The following is a 21,012-nucleotide window of genomic DNA, read 5'->3' on the forward strand; positions in this document are numbered from 1 at the left end:
TGATGGAGCTGTGGCGTGCTGCTGTTGTCCAGCATCATAACTTAGTATTATGCCATATATCATTAACCTGAGAAAAGATCAACATTCGAAGTATGGTTTCTACTGAATGAGTATCACTTTTCACCATTGTAAAGCTGAAGAATCCTAAGTCAAACCATCACAAGTTGGAAACCACCTATATATATAAAAATAAACATGTAACTATTAAAATGAACAGTGTTCATATGTACCACCTACATCCTTCTCCTTACCACCAGTAGAAATCTGCCTTATGCTTTTCTCCATAACCACAAAGACCCTCCTGTTTCTATTTACACAGATCCAGCCCATCCTTCTCTAGGAAGCTCCCAGAAGCTCCTGCAGCTCACTTAGTTCCTTTCTCTGAGTTCCTTTCATATTCACAGAAAGAAATCCATATCCAACATGTGGATGCTTACATGCTACGTAGTTTTGTTTTCTGCTTCACGACATAAGATTATAAAGTATCTTCTTACAGCTATAGGTAAAAGAAATACTAGAGTTCCACTCCCTCATTCTGACGCCCACACTCAGTGGGGGATCCACAGAGTCCCTACAACGTTTCCAGCATTGTTCCAGGCACAGGAAATAGTGAATAGAATGGACCCACACTTTGCCCACATGGAACTTACAGTGGAGCCAGAAGCTGCACACTAAGCAATATTCATGACTAATTAAGTTATTGCAAGTGCCTTGGAAGAGAAGTGCAGGGCCCCATCTTGTTTGGAGGGACACAAAAGCCTCACTAAGGAAGTATGTTTCAATGCATAGGAATTAGCTGAAGAGGAGCTGGCAGATTTTTAAGTGGTGCCAGGCTAACTCACAAAGGTCTGCTTTGATGTTTAAAAGCTCAGTTGTATTGTGGGTGAATTATGCCACTGTGGCCCAATCTAGGATTGGGAGAAGGCAACCCAACAGTTCAGAAACTGGTGGCACTGCTGGGTCCCCTCCACCCTGCATCAGAAAGATGGTAACAGGAGACACCTCAGGCCTGCTCTGGAGGGCCCTCACCCCTCGCTGGCTGAGGGTTTAGGCATATTGGACACATTGGCTGTTTTTGCCAAGGGAGTGTCTACAATGTGAGCTTTGACATTAACAAAAATAAATCCTTGGTTCCTGGAAATGGAAAATCTTAGTGTTACAAGGCACACTGCAGGGTTGGTTAAAAAAAAAAAAAAAAAGCATATTTTTCAAAAAGGCAATGCATTTTAGTCATTGTTACTATTATATCCAGAGTTTATCTTCACACTTCCTTGGCGATATTTCAGTGGGGCTGGCAAAACTATACACATCTGAGAAACTCCAACTGAATCCTGTCTTAGTCTTAGAAAGTGAAACCTGACAAGCAATGTGGCGGGTGCAATGATGCAGAAGAGGGCTCTGCTTACACTGAGAGAGCCTTGAGATGTGGTCACTGCCCCTACCCCTGCCCCTGCCCCTGCTCCTGCCCCTTAATAGGCTGGGAAAATTGCTTCATCTTTCTGAGCCTCCATGCCCTCATCTGTAAAATGGGGATAATAATAATTCCTATACCTTGTGAGATGCTTGAGCCATTAACTGGAAATACATATGAGAGCTCTAATGTGCTACAAAATGTCACTTAAAATGAACATCCTGTTATAACTCCTCGTTATACTAGTAAAGCCAAAGACATCTAGTTGGGGCTACAACCAAGGCCTCCTGATTCCTATAGAGTTTCTTTTCACCAGGTCGCTGCCCTGGGGCCTGCCTTCCAGAGAACAATTATTAGCAAGGGTGAGTTCCTGGGGAAATGAGTATGTGCTGGGAGGGAAGGGAAGAAACTAGAGGGACCTGAAAGGGGGAAAGAGGGCAACAGAAGGGGAAGGGCAAAGACAAACTCTCCTACCTCCTCAGTTTGCTGAGGGCTTCAAGGTTAGGCCTTCTTGGGTCTCTATTGCTATCTTCTCCACCTCTCAAATTTGCCTGTCTTTGTGTGGGTGAAGCATAAAATAACATGCTTTTCCGCTTTTTTTGCACTTTGAAAGCAAAGTTAGGCTTTAATGATCAGTTTTCTGTTCCTTGGTATTTTCTTTTAAGCAAGGGCATGTTTTTCTAAGATACCACATTTCAATGGGCTATTCTTTTGTCCCCAGTAAACATTCCTGAGTGGTAGGTTTTAGGAGACGTTCCAATTTATTGCTTCTGGTGTCCAATAACCTTGGAATGAGTACCTGTCTCCATGCCCCCAAGGCCATGTTATTTCAGCTCTTAAAACCGTTCTCTAATAAAAGCAAGTGCCACTAATTCTAAGTAAAGTGAGCTTTCCAAATAAGACCAGCTGTGAACGTTTAAAAAAAAGAAAAGGAAGAAACTTCAACAACAGGAATGCATAGTGAAAACTGTACACAGATGACCTTTTTCAGGGATTTTCGCAGCCATTTAAAAAGATGTCTTCAGCAAACGTATCTAAATTGGCTAAAAACGCTTGGCATGATGGACACGTTGTGTCTGTAGGCCAATATTCAATCCAGGTGGAGGAATCTAGAGGGTAGATGTACCTGCCAAGAAAAAATAAAAATGAAGCATTTGTGATGATGGCTACAGATAGAGGAGAGCCAAATTTGATTGAGTTCAGGCTGTTAAGGTCCCCGGGGGTCAGGCTGTCGGCCAAACTCTTCTGGACTCGCCTCCCAGTGGGAAGATCCATAGGCCCCTGATGGTCATGAAGCTGCTTGGAGCTCTTACAGTGAAAAGCAGAAACGACATCTGTTCCGATGTCTATTTTTTAAAAAAATGATAATAAAATATGTATGCAAGCATTTTTCTCTTTACAAACAGAATAGCCTGAAAACTTATTGAGGGAGCAGATGTGGTATAGGGGTTTCGGATAAGCACCTTCAGATTCATCTTCTGACCAAGGCACATGGTTTATCTGTCAGCGAGTCCTCAGCTACTGTAATGGTTTTAAACATTTCTTTGTTTCAAACTCACGTTATTTCACTTTTGCTCCTAATGGCTTGTTGATTAACAGCAGGGTCACATAAGAAACGTGTAGTGTATTTAAGGATAAATTATAGTCAATTTTGGAGGGAAGATCAGAGACTCCAAAATATTGGTGACTTACTTGATACTGAAATTATGTTTTATCTGGAGAGCTTCTTTACCCATAATTAAATACGGCCTTCCTTTTTTCAGGTCAGCATTATTACAGGTTGCCTTTTTAATGAAGGTGATTTCAGAGTCTTTCTCAGCAGCAGCGTCACCTGAGAGGCATACAAAGAAAGTTATCACATTCATGTTAATGGTGTCACAATTATATCTCTCTTAAGCATTCTAGTCCCTCAAGGCTACTTATTGGTGCGTGTAAATTTATATCAGGAGACTAATGGCTATTGGGGAGCAACAATGTCCATACAGTTAAGGCTTCAGACTTGGGTGCCTGGGTTATACCCCACTCTGCCACTTCCTGACTCTGTGGCCTGGGACAAATTATTTTTGCTCTTTGTGTAAAGGCTCAGCCCCCTCATCTGAAAAATGGGCATGACAATAAAACATACCCTGTAGAACTGTTGTGAGATTAAATGGGTTGATATATAAAAAGTGCTTAGAAATACATATACAGTAAGCACTAGATATTTGCTTATTATTACTCTTGCAGAACCAGGAATTAAAAGAACCTCTCTCTAGTTGAACAATATTAATCTCCATAGTCATATAGCAAAATTAAAAAGTAGTTGGTAGCTGGCAATGGGAAACTTTGTAGAAAAGTGTGAGACGTGTAAAAGACTAAGAACACTTTAAATACCTATCTTCCCCTTACTCCCATTATACTTGAACTTCTAACCATGATATTTCGCTCCACATGTCTGTTTCCTCAGCTTGGCTGGGAACTTCTTGAGGCAGAGACTGGGTCTAATTCACTGTTATATATTCAGGACTGATCTCTAGTTAGCTGTCAAACTCTGGCAGAATCATCCTAATGAATAAATTTTGAAAGACTTCTGAATATATTGATAAATACTATAGAATAGTAACTGTGTAAACAATCAACTTTAATTAGTAATACAAATTCTAATATACACACATTAGTTCAAGCTAATTTTCTTAGGCTTTTCCAATGATTGCCTATTGTAGCAACATGTAAACAGCATTCTCAGTACTATTTGCCAAGTCAGTCCCTGTCATGGTTAGCAGAGTGGCTGTGCAGTGCCTTACCATTATTTTAAAAAGCCTTTTGTTATGGAAAATTCCAAGCTTATTCAGGTGAGGAAAGGATAGTTAATTAACCTCAGCATCAACAATCACTAATCTGTTTATCATTTATATCCTCATCTACTCTAAGCATCCTGTGTTTTAGGAGAAACATCAATTTATTATCCTTGAACCACACAGTTGCCCTTAATTCTAAATATTTGTTTTTATTTTGGTTTATTGTTAATGTGCAGCAATTCTTGTGTACGTTGTTAAGGGTGCGGTGTTTTGATATTTTTATAAATTTAAAAATTTACACTTATTAAAAATGAATCCAGAGTGAAGAGATAACAAAGTATGCAAAATTTTCTTACAAGACAGTTTTCAAAAATAATTATTTAATTTAGTTGCCCATTTCATTTCTTTAAAAAAATGTGTTTCCCTAAATAGAATATAAGCTTCATGAAGACAGTAACTCTGGCTGTGTTATACAAGTTGTATTCTCTGTGTCTTATAAAATGTCTGGCACATAGTAAGTACTAAATCTTTGTTGAGTGGGAAAATGAATGAGTATTCTCACCAGCTTTGAAGACATCCAGGAGGGTTGCAGTATACTTGACAAAACCATTTTCTTCAGTGAGGGATGTGATACTAACTTTATAAGCTGATAAAAGAAAAAAAAGAAAACAACAACAGTTCATGCTAAATACCACTAATGCCATATCCAATGGAAGCCAGAGTTTGTCAAACAAATGAGAAATGAAGCATGGTAAGCTCTCTACCCTAAGGTAGATCTTATTTTTTCCAAGAAGCCTTCTCAAAGGCTTGGAAGTCTGATTCTACTGATTATTACTCTAATGACTCATTGTAGACTCATTAACCCGGGGCACTGCTATAGAACAAGCTGAGTAGGATAAGAACAATAGTGAACTAAAGAAGCACACAAAACAAACAAAATGAGACTTTGTTAGCTATAAAGTTCAGATTCTGATCCTGGAAGATCAGTGGAGGCATGCTCATGGATCCTTTGAAGAGACCCTTCCTTCTCTGCACAAGCACAGAAAGGATCCTTTAGTTATCTATCATTCAGGCCAGCTTTGGGAGCCTCCTTGCTCTCTTGCTTCTACTAGCTTTGATTTTTGGTTTTTGATATGATTCTGGTTTCTGATTCATCTTTGCTTTGATTAGCAACTCTCTGACATGAGCCCCTCCCAATGCTGTTTCTCTTCATTCAGGCATCAATGTTTAATCCATGGTGTGTTTGACCTCCATCTTGGAATGACCAGCTTGAAGGGGTCCATTCCTTCCATGTGGCCTGAGAAAGGATCCTTTAGTTTTTGCTCTTGATGCGGTTGAAAGTTTTGTCCATTTTTTAGATCCTAGCTAGCTAGATATCAGAAACCTATTTTAACACAGAGAATAAATGCAACCTGGATTTAGTTTATTACTTTCAAGAAAAGAAAAATAGATGAATGAATGGACTCATTTTTTTTTGAGGGGGGGAAGGCTGTGTAAATTAGTCACTTAAAATAAAAACTGTGCTGAATTTCAAATTCATAAATCTTTATGGTAGATGTAAGCAATATATTTACTATTTTATTTTGTTTCTATCCTGTTATTCTGGTAAAAACTGATAGTCTCCCAAAAAGTCAGCTAAGCTTTTTTTAAAGTAATAAACTAAATCCAGATTGGATTTATTCTCTGTGTTAAATAGGTTTCTGACATTTAAAAGTTTAAATATTCTAAAATGGAAGGAAGGAATAATTTAATGAAATGTTTGTTTGCTAAAACAATATGGTATTTTCTTCAGGTCTCAGTCTATTATAAAAACTAATAGACCTAACTACAGTAGACCTTGGCTGAGTTGGGCCACTTTTTAGCTTAAAAAAAAAAGGAAAAAAAAAAGAAGATAAATTAGAAAAAAAGAAAGACTATAAACCACACAAAATTCATTCTGATGGCTGTATTTCCATTGAGAGAATTCAGTGTAATATAATGGTAATCATATTGGAGACCAGGATACCTCCTACTCCTACTACTTAACTTCCTGTATGGCTTTGAGAAAATTATTTCATTTCGATAATATTCTGTTACCTCAAAGTTGTCTTGTGGGACTCCAGTGAGAAACTATATGAAAGCAATTGGTAAACACATAGCACCAAATCAATTGTACTGATTTTTTATTTAAAAATAATGCCCTGCCAATTATCAAGAAAAAATATGAGATAGTGTATAATATGCAGAAATAAACATCATAAAGTAAGAATAAAAAATAAAGAAGCTAATTCTATGAGGAACTTGAGATAAGACAAAATTGTATTTGGGCATTTATTTTAGAGCTGAGCTCTGAAAAACCAGGAGATGCTTTTTTTGAAATGGAGAGTCTCAAACATGGATTTAAATTCTCTACATATTAAAATTATTTAGTTTTGATGTTTTACTGTGTATTTGAAGAGATTAAAAAACAAAAAAAGACACCCAAACCCTAAAACCAACTTTGTCTCTGCCTCTGCTCCATCAACTGGGAGAATACAATAAGTAGTGAAATCTTACACCTTTGTGACTTCTCAAAAATTCTCTTTGAGCCCTGGCTGGGTGGCTCAGCTGGTTGGAGAGTCGTCCCCTGCACCAAAGTATTGCAGGTTTGATTCCCAGCCAGGGCATATACTAGTACAAATCTGGGTTGCATGTTGGATCCCCAGTAAGGGTGCATATGGGAAGCAAACAATCTATGTTTCTCTGTCACATCGATGTATTTCTCCCTCTCTCCCTTCCTTCCTCTCTTTCTAGAAATCAATAAAAAACATTTACTTTGGTGAAGACAGGAAAAAATTGTCTTTGAATATGTTTAAGCACCCTTAATTCAATGGGATATATGAGGATAAAGTATCTTGGCTGGGTGTGCAAATCACTTCCATCATTTTTAATGAAAATCATGTTTCTTGCTGAAGGATAAATAACTTTGCATGTTAATGCTAAAAACTGCTGATATTTTTCTTCAAAGGAATACATGTACTGTTGTATCCATATATCCACTACATAAAGTTATTGGTCTTCCTAACTGACTTTGTATTCATAAAATGTCATATTTAATAGAACTATATATTAAACTTTTTAACTTACCGTATGCAATCTCTGGTTTACAGGCTATTTCTTTTCTAGTATCTGCAGAGATTGTCAGATCCAATTCTGGCTGCATTTTTCCACAGTCAGCTGGATTTTGTGAAAAATGGTAAAAGGTTAATGCAAGGAAGCAAACACTCTCTATGGGAGTAAACAGTGCCTATGAGCCCTGAGACAATCAAATATAATATTATAAATACCAGATTCCTAAGACCTGTCTATTTTCTCCTTTTACATGAAGAGGAACATTATATAAAGCAAAAATAAATAAATAAATAAATAAATAAATAAATAAATAAATAAAAACACAAAATCTTGAACATGAGACTTATTCTTAAAATGGATAGTCACTTCACATTCAGCTTTTCAGAAATGTAGATGCTTCCTTTGAAGAATGGAGGAAATTTCCCCACATTAAGTATAATAAAAAATCCTTTCAAGGAACAAAATGATAACTTCACTGATTTAAAGATATAAAATGATGCAACAAGTACCCTAGAAATATGTACATACTAGAGGCCCAGTGCACAGATTTGTGCATGAGTAGAGTCCCTCAGCCTGGCCTGCGCCCTCTTGCAATCTGGGACCATTCAGGGGATGTCGGACTGCTGGGAGGAAACCCAGCTGGGGCAGGATGCAGCTCTGCTGCCATTCATTCTGGCCCCCTGCTGTAGCCATGGAGGCAGGCGAGGTTCCCACCACCACAGCTGCACTCGCCAGCCGTAAGCCTGGCTTCTGGCTGAGTGGCACTCCCGCTTTGGGAGCACACTGACCACCAGGGGGCAGCTCCTGTGTTGAGCGTCTGCTCCTGGTGGTCAGTGTGCGTCATAGTGACCTGTCGTTCTAGTTGTTTGGTCACAATGATCACTTAGGCTTTTATATATATAGATTAAATATTTAGAAAAACAAAATAAAACCAAATCAACCCCAAACCAACCCCAACCCTCATGGAGTGAGTTGATTATTTGTGAGTTCTGGGTCTTTTTCTTAGCCAAAAAACTGTCTTTGATTTTTAAAAGATTGAATGGAGAATTCATTGATTGGGGAGGAACAAGGGAGAGAAAGGGGGGCCTCTATTCTGTTAGGTTGTGGACCTATTACACAAGAAAGACCAAGTGAAAAGCAAGAATTTCACATCATGTTATCCCTCTAATAGTGAACAACTATCTGTACAGTAGAACATATCAGGTTGTTCAGAAGTTGTTGAGAAGTAACTTTACAGTGCTCAAAGCATCAGCTTTTAATGATCAGAGATTGCATTTTTATTTCTGCTATACCACTGTTTGTCAGATAGTTTTTCCCAGAATAGCCCCAGATTATGAGTGGCTGCTTTAAAGAAGCATATGTCCTAAAGTTAAATGACATTTACCTTCTACACATTGGCACGTTGCTCCTTCACAGACTTTCTGAAGTTGGCTATTGGATGTACTATAAAATATGGTGCACTTTTTATCTGTGGCAATGAAAGCATGGTTAGGAGAAGGGGCTTGATCAGTGTACAACACATTTACCACCCTGTGAATCTTGCCCATGGTGTCTTGGAGATCACCAATTTCAAACCCTTCTTTTTGCAGGTAAGGCTCATGGTGATTAAATTTTGAATTCCTTATCCTAGCATGGCCCCTCAAAATGATCTTCCCTTTTGTGCTTGATATTTTACTGTTCAATATTCATTTCTTAGAATTAAAATATTCGGTGCTTCCATGAATGAAAGGAAATACATTATGTTAAATGAGAGACTGTTGAAAGAATTGTAATTGTCTAGGCTGGAGAAGAAAATGTGTGTGTGTGTGTGTGTGTGTGTGTGTGTGTGTGTGTAGGTGGGGTTAAGTATGTTCTATGTGATTTCAATAGTTAAAACTAGAATGAATGGGTGTCAGAGTTTGGTTCACTCTAACATTTTTCTATGAAGTAGAACTGTCCAAAGTGGAGTCATCTGTCCCATGAATCAGAGAACTCTCCAATCACTTAATATTCTCAGAAGTGGCCAAATGTGGATCATTCATTCAACATTTATCAATACACATTATGAACCTGACACTGTATTAGATACTAGGGACACAACAGATGAAAACTTTCCATCTGGGCTGGTGAGAAAGATATGCAAACAAATAACTACAATAAAATGTGAAGGTGACAACTACTCTAATAGAGTTCTCTGCAAAATATGATGAGAATATAGATGGAGTAGAAGTTGATTCTGAAAGAATTTAAAAAGTTGTAGACTAAATGGACTTCTCTAAAAAGGAGAGGTTCAATGAAATGAGGCAAAGAATTTAAAAGGTATGAATAATCTGCCCTGGCTGAAGTTCTCAGTGGTTAGAGTGTCACCCCACACACCAAAGGGTTCCAAGTTCGATTCCTGGTCAAGAACATGGGTTGCTGGTTTGATCTTTCCTCCCTCCCTCCCTCCCTCCCTCCTTTCCTTCCTTCCCTCCCTCAAGTCCCTTCCTTTCTTCCTTCTTCATTCCCTCCTTCCCGTTCATTTTCTCTGAAAAATCAATGAAAAAACTATCCTCGGATAAGGATTAACAAAACAAAAGAACTGGGAGAAAACTAATCCAGTTATTTCTTAAAATGGAGAAATGAAGGGTCAGAGAAGTGAAATGATTTGTTCAAAGTCATGCTGTGGTTTGTATGTGTAAATTGGGACTTTTGTGAAGAGTTAGTCCTGGGAAAGGCAACAGGATTTCTAATGGTTCTGTAATAAATACAAAGTAGTTCTCTGAAGAAACTTCAGAGTAGAGTTGGTTACCTGGTCTGTGGTATTCATACACCGTGAAAGTAGCAGGATTCAGAAACCCAACTTGAAAAAATTCAAATATCCGAAATCGAACACAAACAAACTCATTGGAAGGAATCTGTTTGGCAAATTCAAGGTTTAAGGAAATTATGAGAAAGAAGAAACTGATAATATTTTAGCTTGTTCATTTTGAATAGTAACCCTATGTAATAAATGTCTAATATGCGAAGTGTCCTGTCATCCAGTCATTTGTTTAACCAATCAAAGTGTAATATGCTAATGATATGCTAAAACTGCTCAACTGCTCACTATGACATTCACTGACCACTAGGGGGCAGACACTCCAATCGGTAGGTTAGCTTGCTGCTGGGGTCTGGTTCATCGGGACTGAGCTAGATGGGCCAGACATACCCTGGAGCCCTCCCCAGGTCTCTCCCTGGCTGGCCAATCTCCCATGTCCCTCCCTGGCCCTGATTGTGCACCGGTAGGTCCCTCGGCCTGGCCAGCACCCTCTCACAATCCAGGCTAAGGAACCCCACCTGAGTACACAAATTTCATTTGCTGGGTCTCTAGTAGTAAATAAAGAATGATGGGAGGTGGAACTTACTGAATTCAGTTGCAGAATAACATGCCCATCTTTGATTTGGTAGTCAGTTAGTAGTTGATCCACCCCTTCTACAAGCTAAGGGAGGAAAGAGAAAAGCTTGAATTTAATTTTATGATCTTTTTGTTTAAATGCATTCACCTAATAATGAGATGTTAGATAACGGTGACATAAACAACTATTAAAAAAAAGTGGGGCTCCTCCTCTTGAAAAAGTTGGAACATGCTATCACATGCACTCACAGTTTTTGTGCCATGGAAATATATGTCCTCACTTTGTTAGCACAGATAGCAAGTTAGTTAGAAAAGGGAGCAAATAGAATCAGACATTAAGCCTGATTCACTGGGGAGCTGAATTGGCATTAAGCCTGATTCACTCTGAAGCAGGAAGGTAGCCTGGATTACTGGGGGAGGGATAAATAAGGCAGGGCACTAGGCGCATATGCAGTAGAAGCCAAGATGGTGAAGGGAAAGGAAAGTTCGTGCACAGTAGAAACCAGATGACTGAAGAACTTTGGAGCTCTCACAGGAGCCAAATGACACCATAAAGGGGTGGAGTCTAGCCTGGGAAAATCTGGGAAAAGAATCGGATTGGATAAGGGCATGGAATGCCAGAAGATCCAGGAAAGGAATTAATTAGGTGGAGGGACCAACCCACGCCTGGGAAAACCCAGGAAGTAGGTTGGATAGATAAAAGCAAGCTTGCTCCTTCTGAAAAACAAGAAAATATATGGAAGATTATCAAAGACCTTGGAGCAATTGTTGTTAGAGCCTGCCCACCCACTACATCAAGCATGTCAAACTAGCAGCCTGCAAACAGCATGCCTCATTTATTTGGCCCGTGTTAGCCTCTGAGTTTGACATGCTTGCTCTACATCCATGAGGGCTTGTTGTGTTCTTTCACTCCAACAAATCTTGCCACTATTAAATTTCTCCCACACATGTGCCTTTAAAAGTATTTTCTCACTGCACTGCAAGAACCCATTTACACCAGCAACAACATTACTGAAAAATCAAAACTTAGGTGGGTTGTTGATTTGGAAAGAATATTCTGGGTGATTCTTTGAAAGTGACATACTTGAATTAGAGGAAATATCTTTGTAAAATAATGCAGTAAAGAAAACCAAGAATTCATAACAATATACAAAAAGATTTACAGCTCGTAAGTCTTCTGTGTTTGCATTGACTCCAGTAGGCAAAGCGATATCCATCACTGCATGGGAGGACCCGGATGATGATTCTTCTCCACTCTGTTTGTAGCTAAAATAATTAGAGAGATAAAATGGAGTAAATAAATAGATAAGATTATTTAAGAAAAGGCTATGTTCCTTGGTAGGCTTTCATTTTCAAAGCTGGATCTCCACTATAACATATGCATGACAATCTCTGAATTTTTAGTTTCAAGAGGCCTTTTAATAACTATACTTTTTACTCACTTGAACAATAATCTCAATAGAGCTGGTAGAATTAATAAAAACCATTCAGTCCAAGCTCTTAACTACATGAGGAAACTGAGGATGAGAGTAAGGCACTTGATTAAAGGTCAGTTACATTACTGCTTCACCTCAGAGCTGCATTTTAGTTTTTTGTTTTTTTCCCCAATAGTGCATATTCAAAGAAGAAAATTAGTTGTATATTGTAAAAAGACTCAATAAGCATGGTCAGGAAAATACTGGAAGGAAATACATAAAATATTAGCAGCTATTATTTCTGCATTGTGAGATTATAAGTGATTACTTCTTTTCTAAACTTTTCTACATTTTCTAAATTTTCCACGATAGGCTATTTATTTTTTAAAAAATGTATGTTTTTCCCCCCATCACTATTTATAACTTCTATGCCCTTTTCCGCTTTCACCCACCTCCCTCCCACCTCTGCAATCACCACACTGTTGTCCATGTCCATGAGTTCTCTTTTTTTCTTTTTTTGCTCAATCTCCCCACCAAAGCTGCCTGCCCACTCTCTATAGTCTGCCTCTATTTTGCTTGATAGTTCAGTTTGTTCATGAAATTCCACATATGAGTGAAATCATATGGTACTTGTCTTTCTCTGACTGGCTTATTTCACTTAGCATAATGTTCTCCAGGTCCATCAATCCTGTTGCAAAGGGTAAAAGTGTTGGTAAGCATGTGGAGAAAATGGAACCCTTGTGTGCTGTTGGTGGGAATGCAGATTGGTGCAGCCACTGTAGAAAGCATTATGAAATTATCTCAAAAAAACTAAAAATGGAATTGCCTTATGTCCCAGGATTACACTTTTGGGAATTTATCCAAAGAAACATGAAACACTAATTCAAAAGAATACGTGTACTTCTATGTTTTTTGCAGTGCTATGTACAGTAGTCAAGATATGGAAGCATCCCTGATGTTCAACAATAGATCCTATCTAATAAAAGAATAATATGCAAATTGACCATCACTCCAACACATAAGATGGCTGCCTCATGTGGTCAAAGATGACGGCCCCATGTAGACACAAGATGGCCACCACAATATGGCCAGCAGGGGAGGGCAATTGTGGGCAATCAGGCAAGCAGGGGAGGGCAGTTGAGAGGAACCAGGCCTGCAAGGGAGGGCAGTTGAGGGTGATCAAGCTTGCAGGGGAGGGCAGTTAGGGGTGACCAGGCCTGCAGAGGAGGGAAGTTGGGGGAAAACAGGATGGCAGGGGAGCAGTTAGGCATCAATCAGGCTGGCAGGGGAATGGTTAGGGGGTGATCAGGCTGGCAGGTAGAAACAGTTAGGGGCAATCAAGAAGGCAGGCAGGCAAGCAGTTGGGAGCCAACTGTCCTGAATTGTGAGAGGGATGTCTGACTGCTCATTTAGGCCCGATCCCGATAGGCTGGTCAGATATCCTTTAAGGGGTCCCATATTGGAGAGGGTGCAGGCGGGGCTGAGGGACACAGATCTCCATGCACAAATTTCATGCACCAGGCCTCTAGTAAATGTATAAAAAACTGTGGTACATTTACACAATGGAGTATTAATCTGCCATAAAAAATGTTTAAAGGCTATCCTTTGTCCAGGAATTGTGCTTGTGGAAAATCTAAGGAGTAAAGCAAAGGGAATAAAAAGGAAGATTTGCTATTTTGTGGTGGTGGTGGTGGTGGGATTTCTGGTAAGAGAGAAAAGAACACTAAAATGGGGATTCAGGAAACTTGGGTTTTATCCCAGTTCTGTTGAGAGTTTCCCATAACCATCTTCCCATTTTAGAGTTCATTTTCTTATTTCTAAAATTAACTATGAAGAAGTATAAACTTGTGTTTTAAATTTTTCTTTAAAATTATAAAGTTTTAAGCAGAGTTAGAAGATTAAAAATGGAGCAAGCTGGTGGGTCTGAGACTGGGGACAGGGACATAGTGAGTGTGGTTCTGGTTCTAGCTTCACTTCGAGATGCTTCAGAGGTAGCTGGACATCAAGAATGGAGCTTGGGCCCTGACCAGGTGGCTCAATTGGTTGGAGCATTGTCTCATAGACCAAAAAGGTTATGGGTTGTTTCCTGGGCAGGGCACCAACCTAGGTTGTGGGTTCCATTCCTGGTCAGGGCACACAGAAGAGGCAACAATCAATGTTTCTCTCTCTCTCTCTCTCTCCTCCCTTCCTTTCCACTCCCCTTCTTTTCTCTCTAAAATTAATAAACATATCCTCAGGTGAGGGATGGGGGGGAAGAGTGGAGGTTGGAAGAACAGCCTGGATTAAAGGAAGAAACTGGGAAACCAGCTTTATAAGAGGAAAATAAATTGATATCACCTAAAGGAATAAGTATAAGTGAAATGGGAGGTATTATTTGAGTAAGTGAGTTGGCAGAGGATCTCTTGTCCCCAATCACACTTCACAGCACATATATGAAGCAGACCCTATTTGAAGTTCAGGTGTAATATTTACCATAATAATTTAAAATATAAAATTTATGGCTTATAAAAATTTAACTCCACTCCCCACCAAATTATCAATTTAAACAGAATATAAAGCAACTTGGGATGTAATTTGACATCTGGACATGCCCCTAATTGGGTGGGTGAGTGTCACCAGAAGCAGAGAACTCTTACTCACAGATGCAAATACTTTGTCAACAGGATGGAAAGGGGCCTCTTGAAAGGAAAGTTTCTATGAAACGTTGCTGGAGCCTTGATGACTGATTACCATGGTGACGGTTTCAACCACAGAACAGAAACCTTTCTTTCAAGAAGCCCTTTGCCTGCTGCCAAAGACAGCACACTTTTCCAAAGGCATTTTGTTCCAAGAGAAGGAGAAAAATAAAATCCCTTTTTTCTCTTATGAATGCAATAGAGGTTGTAAAAAGCTAAGCACACGAAAGAGGCCTTCTGAACACAGAATCTATGTGCTGGCATTTTTTTTTTTTTAAATCAGGAGAGAGAATATTAGGAGGCAAAGAATTCTTCACATGAATCAGTACTACACAGTTACTTATCCAATGTAACTTCAGTATCACAGAGCAAAAGTATATTCTAGCAGGCTTTTTTGAACATTGCGTCCCCAGTTTACAAAAACCAAACGATAGAATATTCAATATTATATCTCTATTTGCTTTCTTTTGTGTATTAACAATCTGGAATTAGGCCTCCTGTCAATGAATGCAATGTTTTTTATGAGAGCCTTTTTATACAGGGTGGGGCAAAACTAGGTTTATAGTTGTGAGTTAGTAAAAGACAGAGTTTATTCTTGTGTTATTATTGTATTTATTAATTATTGTATTATTTCCATACAAACAACTATAAATCTACTTTGCACCACCCTGTATATAGTAGAGTTGGGAAACAGAACTGGAGGAAACTGAGATCTGATTATCCAATATCCAATACCAATATCCAATATCCTTTAGTTTCCTCCCGGCCCCCCTGCCACCCCCTCTCACCCTTGCTCTGATTGGCTGGTGGGCATGGCTTGTGGTGTACTGAAGTGGTGGTTAATTTGAATATTACTCTTTTATTAGGTAGGATTTTCATAAGCAATTTAGGATGGTGGGTGTGGTAAGGAAAATAATGGCTCCCAAAGATGACCAGCTCCTAATCTTCAGAACCTGTGAATTGATTACCTTAGATAGCAAAAGGGACCTGCAGATGTGATTATATTGAAGATCTTGAAATAGGAAGATTATTTTAGATTATGTGGGTGGTCCCAATGTAACCACAAGGGTTTTTTATAAGGAAAAGAAGCAGGAGAGTCAGAGGAAATATGATGATGGAAGCAGGAGTCAGAGAGAAAGATTGGAAGATGCTGTGTTCCTGGCTTCAAGGCTGGAGGAAGGTGACCTCCAGAATCTGGAAGAGGATTCTCTTTTAGAGCATCCAGAAGGAATGTAGCCCTGATGACACCTTGATTTTAGGACTTCCAAACTTCAGAATTATGAGGATAAACTTGGGTTGTTTTAAGCATTAAATTTGTGGTAAATTGCCCAGCTGGTGTGACTCAGTGGTTGAGCATCAACCTATGAACCAGAAGATCATGGTTTGATTCCTGTGTTTGGCACATGCCCGGATTGCAGGCTATTTCGCCAGTGGGGGTTATGCAGGAGACAGCATATCAATGATTCTCTCTTATTATTGATAATTATATATATCTCTCTCTCCCTTCTTCTCTTTGAATTCAATAAAAATATATTTAAAAATAAATTTGTGGTAAATTGTTACCTAGCAGCAATAGAAAACAAACACAGTTGGCCAATTTAGTGGGCAGATAGCACAGCATCAGTGGTTCTCAACACTGGCTACCATTAGAATGCTCTCTGTGGGTGAGGTTGGATTTTTGGGTAGTTCTAAAAGCTCTCCACCTGTCTTCTATGTGTAGCCTGAGCTGAGAACCCCTGGCTGATACTGGCCAGGGATTTTGCTGGGTGAAAGTGATGAGAGAATCGTTTTTTTCCCCTTTTCCTAATACTTACATCACATCTCTACCTTTCTAAAAGACAAAAACAAAAACAAAAACAAATACACACACAAAAACTAATAATAAAAATTAGAGTGTTTGAATTAGAAAATGGCCAAAAACAGGAGCAAAAAATGTAACTGGCCTGTATAGTAAATAGCTATTTAAAAATACCTGTTATATTCTACATTTGAACAAGTGAATAACTTTGCACTTTAAAATTCAAAAAGATGTAAAGCAATAATATAATGGTAAATGTGAGGTCTTGAAGTCTGCAGTCTCCTCTGTGGAAATGCACTCACCTGGCACATGCTACTAGGCGCTTGTATTCCGAGGTGTCTCTGAAGTGGGATGCTGTCACATACAACAAACAAGCAAACAAACAAAAAGGAGAATAAGCTGTTTTTAACTGTTTTTAACTCGTCTGAACAGAATCATTAATGAGCAGGTCTCTGAACACACTTAAAAGTTATTTGTGATTTGGAAGTGGCATTTGTGGTGATTTTAATTAAAATTCATGCCTGCTGACAATACCAATAAGTCTTTAAATCAGAACAATATGCTGCTCTTAAATAACTTATAATTTAAGGAAGGAATAATTTAAGGTAAATATCTATTGGTAACATGTTTGGGGGAGGTTGTAGGTAGGAAAAGCAGATGCCTGGATTCATGGGTAGTCAGAAGGTTTCATGTAGGAAGAGACCTCTGAGCCACACAGAAAAGCCATCAGGACAGAGGAATAGCACATACCCTAATCCTGGGGTCATGCTTAGAGGAGGACTGGAGTGTGCATGTGTACTCACTTTTGGACTGAAAAGGGAGAACTAACCCACCAGAAGAGGGACATGAAGGCCACACATAGAAAAGGGTACATTAGTAAAAGGCCTTAAGTACTGGAGAGGCCAAATTAAAGATGGAGGCAGAGAAATATGTATTTGTCAGAACCCCTGGAATACAGAAAGGGTAAGGGGTGGAAATCCAACAGAATGATAGGGAAATTCAGGGTCCTAGAATGGAACATTGACACTAAAGTAACAGAAATCCAAATATCTGAAATTAGCATTTTTAAAGAGTAAATTAGTCAAAACAATTTCTTTTTTTAAAATATATTTTTATTGATTTTTTACAGAGAGGATGAGAAAGGGATAGAGAGTTAGAAACATCGATGAGAGAGAACCATCCATCAGTTGCCTCCTGCACACCCCCTACTGGGGATATGCCCACAACCAAGGTACATGCCCCTGACCGGAATCGAACCTGGGACCTTTCAGGCCAATGCTCCATCCACTGACTGAGCCAAACCAGATAGAATCAAAACAATTTCTTGATCAATAGTGCATACTTTTAGCTTAGTTGTTAAACTTAATATCAGTTTCTAACTATTATTAAGGAGTTACTTCTATTATAATAAATGGAAGTAATGTTTACTCTGATGTCAATCTGCTAAAGAATTTGATGAAGAAATTTTTATTTTGGGGCCAGTACATTTTCCTATTCAGGGAAGCTCTCAGACACTCTGTATGCTTAGGCAAGATTATAATATAAATCATGCTGTTTTACCGTCTATATCCTGGGAGTCGATTTTCAAATGAAAGCTGCAAAATTCCTCAGAGGTACCAATTTTGTGAACTACAGTTGCTACCTGCATTGGGACAAGTAAATAAGATTATATTTAAAGTGGGAAAGTATAAAAGGTATTCTGGTAGGGCTGCTGTTGTAAATGGGATGCTTGAAGTATCATTTTCAAAATCCAGTGCAAATAGTGTACAATCAAGACCCATTTCCCCAGCAGCTAGACTTCTGGCAAACTCCACAACTTGAAACATAGCTGAGAAGCCCAAATTAAACAAAACTGGCCAGGCAGAATCTTGGTCCAAATTCCATGCAGTTAAATCTGAGCAACTCACTCTTCCTAAGATGTTCATTTTTGAGCTTTACACTCCAATTTTACACATAACATTATAAGGAAGTGTGTTTTTCTCCTTGCCCATGTACCACCATGGTAAACAAGAAATTATGGGTTGTGAATGGATGGGAAGGTTTGCGCCTGAACCAGATTTATTGAAGTAACTAGAAGTGACAGAAAGTGGACAATCCATCCCCTGCACATGCAATCTGATAAACAATCTTTGAAAGAATTTATGTAACTTATATAATAAAAGGGTAATAAACAAATTGACCGGACAGCAGAACTACCAGAATGGCTATGGCCTCACCCCTGGCTGACCCCACTCCGGAGCAAGCGCCCCCACCTCAATCCGGGGCAGAGCTGGCTGGAAAACCGCCTAGTTCCGGCCAGCCCCGCCCCTGAGTAGACACCACCACCCTGGTCAGGGGCGGGGCCAGCCGGCAAACCCCAGCTGGCAAACCACAGCCCCTTGCCCCAGCCAGACTGCCCCCAATAGTCGCCATGGGGGACTGGCTGGCTGGACCCCACCAGTGAATTCATGCCCTGGGCCTCTAGTCTATATATATAAAAGCCAAGTGACCAAAACAACTGGAATGACCCATCACTATGATACGCACTGCAGCCGGACAACCTCCTATGGCCCCTCCTGCCCATCAGCCCGCCCTGATCAGGTCCTAAATGAGGGCAGGACCCGTGGAAAACCTTCCATGGTCCCTCCCCTTGGTTGGCCCAGCCCCAATTGGCTATGATTGGGATGGGCCAGCCAGACCCCACCCGTGCACAAATTAAAGATAAAAGCATAATTCAAATAATCAATAGAATGTTCATTTATGCTCAGAACACATTTCATTTTATTGTAGTCATTTAGTGGCAAGTTTTCCTAAGCTGTTTATGAATGTCTATGTAGTCTATGGCTAAAATAAAAGAAATTAAGCCCTTACATCTACACTAATAAAAGAGTAAGATGCAAATGGACCATACCTTTGTGACACCCACCAGCCAATCAGAAGTGAATGTGCAAATAAACCCAACAAAGATGGTGGGTTAATTTGCACACATAGGCGCCAAGTGGCTTGGGGTGGGGCAGAACACTTGCGTCATTGCCATGGTGATGATGCAGGTGTTCTGCACCACCCCAGTCACTCTGGACCTCTGGGCAGTGTGGGAAGGCAGAAAGGCAGCTCCAGCCAGAGCAAAGGCAGTGCCAGAACCAGGGGAAGGAAGGCCTATTCTTGCATGAATCTTCATGCATCAGGCCTCTAATATATATATATATATATATATATATATATATATATATATATATATATATATATTTATGTGTGTGTGTGTGTGTGTGTATCTATTAATCCCCAATGATGCTGTATAAATAGGATGTGACTATGTTACTAATCATAGAAAACATGTATAATGTATGTGCATATACATATGTAAATATGAGATTATATATGTACAATATACATATACATATGTACAAACGGTCCTTGGGTTATGTTGGACTTGACATATGTTGTTTTGTGGTTACGTCACCATCTCCCATTTATTTATATATAAAAAAAAAGTCCTGTCATTTTGACATATGTACATATGTGCTTTATGTTTTTTATTATTTATTTACCCCAAGTAAAGGTCAGGAATTGTTATCTTTCTTTTAAATTTTTTTTATTGTTTCACTTTATTATTGCTGTGAATGTGTTTCATGTGAGTGACATAGGTGCTTATGTAGGTGGGTTCCAAATTTACAGTGAAAATCATTATGTCACACCATAGGAATGGGTCTCTGACATAACCCGAGGACCTACTGTAAGCACAAAATTATATATGTATAATATACAGGGTAGGGCAAAAAGTAGGCTTACAGTTTTATGTGAAACAGTTTATTCTTGTATTATTACTTATTACTTATTATATTATTTTCCATACAAGCAACTGGAAACCCACTTTTGCCCAACTTTGTATGTATAATTATATACAGACTATATACATATAAGGTTTGAAAATAGCCATTTTCAAAAAGAAATTGTGAGGACAGCTACTAAGATATCTAAAAAGAATTAGATAAATAAATCCTACTTCAGTCATCATTACCAGAGCACAGATTATTTTTTAACTTTGTGGCAGAGTCCCTAATGCAAGCACGTAACTCCCAAGTAAGTCAGTTCTCAATGAAATACTTACATGCACTGTAGCCAAGCCACTGTCATATCCACTACGGACAATGAGGTCATCATTGAGAGGCACCTAGAAAGGTGGATGGAGAAAGCATGCTTTCTTTGGTTATTTAATAGGGAGGGAGGAGAGCAATGAAAATAGTGAGCTGACACCTGCCAGCTTCCTCTCTCAAAGCTTTTGTGGGATTAAATGGATTAGGCATTGAAGATCCTATGCACATAGTAAAAAATCCTGGAATTTCCTTTCGCTTCTACATGTAAATAAGGTTTCTAAAAGAGCCTAAGTAAGTCAGCAACACCAACATGTCAGAAGTCACTTTGATTACACTGTTGTTTGTTTATGGTCTGGTAAAACTGGATCTTCACCTCCTTTGCCAACTAAATAAATTCCTTTCAGTGCCTAGCATCCTA

The 21,012-nt window shown here is 39.1% G+C and overlaps 1 protein-coding gene across 3 annotated transcripts in view; it reads right to left on the bottom strand.

Moving 5' to 3' along the window:
• Nucleotides 1–1,710: 1,710 nt before the first annotated feature.
• Nucleotides 1,711–21,012, bottom strand: part of C5 (complement C5) — an 82,269-nt gene continuing 62,967 nt past the window's right edge. For all 3 annotated transcript variants that reach the window (XR_014796407.1, XM_084899718.1, XM_084899717.1), the window contains 11 exons: nucleotides 20,609–20,671; nucleotides 18,082–18,163; nucleotides 16,824–16,875; nucleotides 11,797–11,899; nucleotides 10,644–10,718; nucleotides 10,049–10,154; nucleotides 8,663–8,746; nucleotides 7,294–7,383; nucleotides 4,751–4,834; nucleotides 3,104–3,242; nucleotides 1,711–2,537 (listed from right to left, as the gene is read on the bottom strand). Coding sequence is in view for 2 of the 3 variants with exons in the window: in XM_084899718.1 (XP_084755844.1) it covers nucleotides 2,399–2,537; nucleotides 3,104–3,242; nucleotides 4,751–4,834; nucleotides 7,294–7,383; nucleotides 8,663–8,746; nucleotides 10,049–10,154; nucleotides 10,644–10,718; nucleotides 11,797–11,899; nucleotides 16,824–16,875; nucleotides 18,082–18,163; nucleotides 20,609–20,671 (1,017 nt within the window). In the remaining variant the exon portion in view is untranslated. The remainder of the gene's footprint in view (nucleotides 2,538–3,103; nucleotides 3,243–4,750; nucleotides 4,835–7,293; nucleotides 7,384–8,662; nucleotides 8,747–10,048; nucleotides 10,155–10,643; nucleotides 10,719–11,796; nucleotides 11,900–16,823; nucleotides 16,876–18,081; nucleotides 18,164–20,608; nucleotides 20,672–21,012) is intronic.

The sequence above is a fragment of the Pipistrellus hanaki genome (genome assembly GCF_964339955.1).
Source record: "Pipistrellus hanaki genome assembly, chromosome: 11".
In the NCBI taxonomy this organism is placed as follows: Eukaryota; Metazoa; Chordata; class Mammalia; order Chiroptera; family Vespertilionidae; genus Pipistrellus; species Pipistrellus hanaki.